Genomic DNA, 7,065 nt, shown 5'->3' with positions numbered 1-7,065 from the left:
CCCTCCCACTCAATTCTTTCGAGAGAAACCTTTCCTCGAGAAAGGATCCGTTTCTAGAAACAAACACTTTGCTTTCGGATCTGAGATAGGAGATGTACCCAACTGTTTTGGATATCCTATGAAGATGCATTTATCCGCTTTGGGTTCGAGCTTATCAGACTGAAACTTTTTCACATAAGTGTCGAAACCCCAAACTTTCAAGAAACGACAGTTTAGATTTCTCTAAACCTCAGTCTATACTGTGTCATCTCAACGGAAATACGCGGTGCCCTATTTAAAGTGAGTGCGGTTGTCTCTAATGCATAACCCATAAACGATAGTGGTAATTCAATAAGAGACATCATAGTATGCACCATACCTAATAGTGCGTGGCTATGACGTTCAGACACATCATCACACTATGATGTTCCAGGTGGCATGAACTGCGAAACAATTTCCACATTGTCTTAACTGCGTACCAAAACTCGTAACTCAGATATTCATTTCCATGATCATATCGTAGACAGTTTATCCTCTTGTTACGACGAACTTCACTCTGAAACGGAATTGAACTTTTCAACATTTCAGACTTGTGATTCATTAAGTAAATACTCCTGTATCTACTCAAATCGTTAGTGAAGTAAGAACATAATGATATCCACTGCGTGCCTCAGCACCCATTGGACTGCATACATCAAAATGCATCACTTCCAACAAGTTACTATCTTATTTCATCTCAATGAAAACAAGGCCTTGCTCATGTGGTATGATTTGCATGTCACTAGTGATTCGAAATCAGGTGAGTACAAAGATCCATCAGCATGGAGCCTCTTCATGCAATTTATACTAACATGACTCAAGCGACAGTGCCACAAGTAAGTGGTACTATCATCATCAACTCGTATCTTTTGGCACCAATATCATGAACATGTGTAACACTACGATCGAGATTCAATAAACCATTGAAGGTGATTATTCAAGAAAATAGAGTAACCATTATTCTCTTTAAATGAATAATGTATTGCAATAAACACGATCCAATCATGTTCATGCTTAACGCAAGCACCAAATAACAATTATTTAGGTTTAACACCAATCCCGATGGTAGAGGGAGCGTGCGACGTTTGATCATATCAATCTTGGAAACACTTCCAACGCGTATCGTCACCTCGCCTTTAGCTAGTCTCCGTTTATGCCGTAGCTTTCATTTCGCGTTACTAATCACTTAGCAACCGAACCGGTATCCAATACCCTCGTGCTACTAGGAGTACTAGTAAAGTACACATCAACATTATGTATATCAAATATACTTCTCTCGACTTTTGCCAGCCTTCCTATCTACCAAGTATCTAGAGTTGCTCCGCCTCAGTGACTGTTCCCCTCATTACAGAAGCACTTAGTCTCGGGTTTGGGTTTAATCTTGGGTCTCTTCATTAGTGCAGCAACTATTTTGCCGTTTCACGAAGTATCCCTTCTAGCCCTTGCCTTTCTTGAAACTTAGTGGTTTTACAAACCATCAACTATTGATGCTCCTTCTTGATTTCTACTTTCGCAGTGTCAAACGTCGCGAATCGCTCAAGGATCATTGTATCTATCCTTGATATGTTATAGTTCATCACGAAGCTCTCAAAGCTTGGTGGCAGTGACTTTTGGAGAACCATCACTATCTCATCTGGAAGATTAGCTCCCACTTGATTCAAGTGATTGTCGTACTCAGACAATCTGAGCACACGCTCAACGATTGAGCTTTTCTCCTTTACTTTGTGGTCAAAGAATCTTGTTGAAGGTCTCGTACCTCTTAACAAGGGCACAAGCATGAAATCACAATTTCATCTCTTTAGAACATCACTTATGTTCCGTGACGTTTTAAAACGTTTTCGGTGCCTTGCTTCTAAGCCATTAAGTACTTTGCACTGAACTATCGTGTAGTCATCAGAAACGTGTATGTCGGATGTTCACATCATCCACACACGACGCTCGAGGTGCAGCACACCGAGTGGTGCACTAAGGACATAAGCCTTCTGCGCAGCAACGAGGACAATCCTCGGTTTTACAGACTTAGTCTGCAAAGTTTGCTACTATCAACTTTCAACTAAATTTTCTCTAGGAACATATAAAAACAGTAGAGCTATAGCGCAAGCTACATCTTAATTCGCAAAGACCATTAGACTATGTCCATGACAATTAGTTCAATTAATCATATTACTTAAGAACTCCCACTCAAAAAGTACATCTCTCTAGTCATTTGAGTGGTACATGATCCAAATCCGCTATCTCAAGTCCGATCATCACGTGAGTCGAGAATAGTTTCAGTGGTAAGCATCTCTATGCTAATCATATCAACTATACGATTCATGCTCGACCTTTCGGTCTCATGTGTTCCGAGGCCATGTCTGCACATTCTAGGCTCGTCAAGCTTAACCCGAGTGTTCCGCGTGCGCAACTGTTTTGCACCCGTTGTATGTGAACGTTGAGTCTATCACACCCGATCATCACGTGGTGTCTCGAAACGACGAACTGTAGCAACGGTGCACAGTCGGGGAGAACACAATTTCGTCTTGAAATTTTAGTGAGAGATCACCTCATAATGCTACCGTCGTTCTAAGCAAAATAAGGTGCATAAAAGGATTAACATCACATGCAATTCATAAGTGACATGATATGGCCATCATCACGTGCTTCTTGATCTCCATCACCAAAGCACCGGCACGATCTTCTTGTCACCGGCGCCACGCCATGATCTCCATCAATGTGTTACCATCGGGGTTGTCGTGCTACTCATGCTATTACTACTAAAGCTACATCCTAGCAAAATAGTAAACGCATCTGCAAGCACAAACGTTAGTATAAAGACAACCCTATGGCTCCTGCCGGTTGCCGTACCATCGACGTGCAAGTCGATATTTCTATTACAACATTATCATCTCATACATCCAATATATCACATCACATCGTTGGCCATATCGCATCACAAGCATACCCTGCAAAAACAAGTTAGACGTCCTCTAATTTTGTTGTTGCATGTTTTACGTGGTGACCATGGGTATCTAGTAGGATCGCATCTTATTTACGCAAACACCACAACGGAGATATATGAGTTGCTATTTAACCTCATCCAAGGACCTCCTCGGTCAAATCCGATTCAACTAAAGTTGGAGAAACCGACACTTGCCAGTCATCTTTGAGCAACGGAGTTACTCGTAACGATGAAACCAGTCTCTCGTAAGCGTACGAGTAATGTCGGTCCAAGCCGCTTCAATCCAACAATACCGCGGAATCAAGAAAAGACTAAGGAGGGCAGCAAAACGCACATCACCGCCCACAAAAACTTTTGTGTTCTACTCGAGAAGACATCTACGCATGAACCTAGCTCATGATGCCACTGTTGGGGAACGTCGCATGGGAAACAAAAATTTTCCTACGCGCACGAAGACCTATCATGGTGATGTCCATCTACGAGAGGGGATGAGTGATTTACGTACCCTTGTAGATCGCACAGCAGAAGCGTTAGTGAACGCGGTTGATGTAGTGGAACGTCCTCACGTCCCTCGATCCGCCCCGCGAACAATCCCGCGATCAGTCCCACGATCTAGTACCGAACGGACGGCACCTCCGCGTTCAGCACACGTACAGCTTGACGATGATCTCGGCCTTCTTGATCCAGCAAGAGAGACGGAGAGGTAGAAGAGTTATCCGGCAGCATGACGGCGCTCCGGAGGTTGGTGATGATCTTGTCTCAGCAGGGCTCCGCCCGAGCTCCGCAGAAACGCGATCTAGAGGAAAAACTATGGAGGTATGTGGTCGGGCAGCCGTGAGAAAATCGTCTCAAATCAGCCCTAAAACCTCCGTATATATAGGTGGGAGGGAGGGGAGGAGGCAGCCTCAAAACCTAAAGGTTTGGCCGAAATTGGAGGTGGAGGAGTCCTACTCCAATCCTACTTGGAGTAGGATTCCACCTTCCCACTTGGAAACTCTTTCCACCTTGTGTTTTTTCCTTCTCAAACCTTATGGGCCTTAGTGGGAACTTATTCCAGCCCACTAGGGGCTGGTTTATCTCTTCCCATAGCCCATGAGACCCCTTGGGGCGTGACACCCCTCCCGATGGTCCCCGGCACCCCTCCCGGCACTCCCGGTACACTACCGATGAGCCCGAAACTTTTCCGGTAATGCACGAAAACCTTCCGGTAACCAAATGAGGTCATCCTATATATCAATCTTCGTTTCCGGACCATTCCGGAAACCCTCGTGACGTCCGTGATCTCATCCGGGACTCCGAACAACATTCGGTAACCAACCATATAACTCAAATACGCATAAAACAACGTCGAACCTTAAGTGTGCAGACCCTACGGGTTCGAGAACTATGTAGACATGACCCGAGAGACTCCTCGGTCAATATCCAATAGCGGGACCTGGATGCCCATATTGGATCCTACATATTCTACGAAGATCTTATCGTTTGAACCTCAGTGCCAAGGATTCATATAATCCCGTATGTCATTCCCTTTGTCCTTCGGTATGTTACTTGCCCGAGATTCGATCGTCAGTATCCGTATACCTATTTCAATCTCGTTTACTGGCAAGTCTCTTTACTCGTTCCGTAATACAAGATCCCGCAACTTACACTAAGTTACATTGCTTGCAAGGCTTGTGTGTGATGTTGTATTACCGAGTGGGCCCCGAGATACCTCTCCGTTCACACGGAGTGACAAATCCCAGTCTTGATCCATACTAACTCAACTAACACCTTCGGAGATACCTGTAGAGCATCTTTATAGTCACCCAGTTACGTTGCGACGTTTGATACACACAAAGCATTCCTCCGGTGTCAGTGAGTTATGTGATCTCATGGTCATAGGAATAAATACTTGACACGCAGAAAACAGTAGCAACAAAATGACACGATCAACATGCTACGTCTATTAGTTTGGGTCTAGTCCATCACATGATTCTCCTAATGATGTGATCCCGTTATCAAGTGACAACACTTGCCTATGGCCAGGAAACCTTGACCATCTTTGATTAACGAGCTAGTCAACTAGAGGCTTACTAGGGACAGTGTTTTGTCTATGTATCCACACAAGTATTGTGTTTCCAATCAATACAATTATAGCATGGATAATAAACGATTATCATGAACTAAGAAATATAATAATAACTAATTTATTATTGCCTCTAGGGCATATTTCCAACACTCGTAGTGCTGCATGGCGCGATGAGCACGACCTCAGCGTCGAGCGGCCAGACCCAGACCTTGGCATCGGGAGCCGTGGCGACCTGACCGCCCTTCTCCCCACCGTCGCTTTCGCCCTTGTGCTCCTCCGCCTTCGCGCCGTCCACGCCCACGAACACGCGCTGCTGCTGTCATTGCGTCGACACAAGCAAATGGTCGAACACGTGAGCGTCATGGATTGGACTGGCACAGAGCCGCGGGATTGAGTCGAGGGAACGGAGGGGTTGGGTTTCGATGATCTCACCGAGCCGACGTTCACCGGCTTCGTCGCGCGATGCTTGAGGTAGCCTTTGGAGCGGATGGAGATGCTCTTGGGCATCGCCGCATGCTTCTCGGTCGGGGAGGCGGGCAGCACTGGGGGAGCCGGCACGACCTGCGCGTGCGTCTGCCCGACGTGGAGGGGGCGGAGCTTCTCGTCCGAGGAGGCGAGGCGCGCCATGGGTATGGGCTGCATCTGCCCGAGGTGGAGGCGGCAGAGCTGGTCGGCCAGCGCGACGGCGGAGGCCTCGAGGCCGTTGGGGTTGGGGCGGCGGGGGTCGACGGGGATGAAGGCCCCGGGCTGGAGCTCCACGGGCTCCTCCTCCTCTGTGTCTGACACCGTCTGTGGGTACCAGTCCGCCAGCCACCTGTAGAACGCCGTGACTCCCATCTCTCGGAACCTTCTCTTTCGCCTCTCCTCCTCAGGGGGCGGCGCTTGCCGGGGGCTTGTGGCGGGGGCAGCGGCGACTGTGGCTGCCCTCTTCTTCTCTCTCTGGTTCGATCTGGATACGAAGGGGGCAGGAGGTCTGCGGGGTGGGGAAGACGGAGGTAACGGGACAGGTTTTTTCCCACTTAATGAAGGACTGCGGGTTGATTTCAACAAAACACAGGGGGGGTTTCGCAAAATTGCCACGACGGACGGCAGAAGCGATGCGTGCTTTATTATTAGGGGAGATTCCACCTTGCATCACTGAAGATCGTCACGTTCGTGACGGTGAGTGCCTCATTCAAGTAAGTTGTCGAGGTTCCAGGGTGAGCGTCTTGGCCGCGTCGAGCAGCGCTTCCTGAGTGCCGTTGGTATGCCGCCTCACACAACGCCAGAAGCCACTATGCCATCTGCTGCTTGTCACGGTGTATTGTATGGCGGGTGGGCAAGGGCGCATCCGTCCGTACATGGGGGACCCCTGGATTCCGCGACCCTACTCCTTTCAGACCATTACACCCAAGGGCAATTGTTGGTTTAATCATGTGTCTAACTTCCTCGACGGCAATGGTGCATGGAGAGTTGATCGCTTGAGACGCTTTTTTTGGCCGATGGATGTGGATCACATCGTGAGGATGAGAACTTCACCTTGACAGCGGGCTGACTTTCTATCTTGTTTTCCGGAGAAAGGTGGTACGTTTACGGTGAAAAGTGCATATTGGTTGGCCACACAAAATCATAACTTGACCTACTCAATGGGTGCATCAAGCTCTAATTCAGATGGCTGTCGCACGCTTTGGAATTGTGTATGAAAGTCGGTTGTTCCTCAGAAGGTGAAGATCACTGCTTGAAAGGTGGTGACCGGAACACTACCTACACAACAATGCAAGAGGTACAGACGTACGTCTACGCACGCGATCAACACCCCCTTTATGCGGCGTAGAGGGGGAGAGCTCCTTCCATGCGTTGGTCTCATGCTTGCAGGCTCGCATCCTTTGGGTGAATATGCGAAGGAATCTCCCAGGTGATAATCTTCTGATTGATAATGCAAAGAAGTGGTTCATGCACTTGCTCAATTCGTCATCCGATGAGGACCATGATATGCTGATCATATTAATATGGCGGATTTGTCATCTACGCAATGATAAGCTCCACGGGAAGGACACCCCAC

At 47.6% G+C, this 7,065-nt stretch overlaps 1 protein-coding gene across 1 annotated transcript; it reads right to left on the bottom strand.

Moving 5' to 3' along the window:
- Nucleotides 1-5,154: 5,154 nt before the first annotated feature.
- LOC123428876 lies at nt 5,155-5,861 on the bottom strand. Its single transcript, XM_045112988.1, has 2 exons — nt 5,457-5,861; nt 5,155-5,340 (listed from the first exon to the last, which is right to left on the bottom strand). Exons 1-2 carry the CDS (start codon nt 5,859-5,861, stop codon nt 5,155-5,157), a joined length of 591 nt encoding a protein of 196 aa, XP_044968923.1.
- Nucleotides 5,862-7,065: the final 1,204 nt, after the last annotated feature.

The sequence above is a fragment of the Hordeum vulgare genome, chromosome 2H (assembly GCF_904849725.1).
Source record: "Hordeum vulgare subsp. vulgare chromosome 2H, MorexV3_pseudomolecules_assembly, whole genome shotgun sequence".
NCBI lineage: Eukaryota > Viridiplantae > Streptophyta > Magnoliopsida > Poales > Poaceae > Hordeum > Hordeum vulgare.
This window is presented reverse-complemented; position numbering and strand designations above follow the sequence as displayed.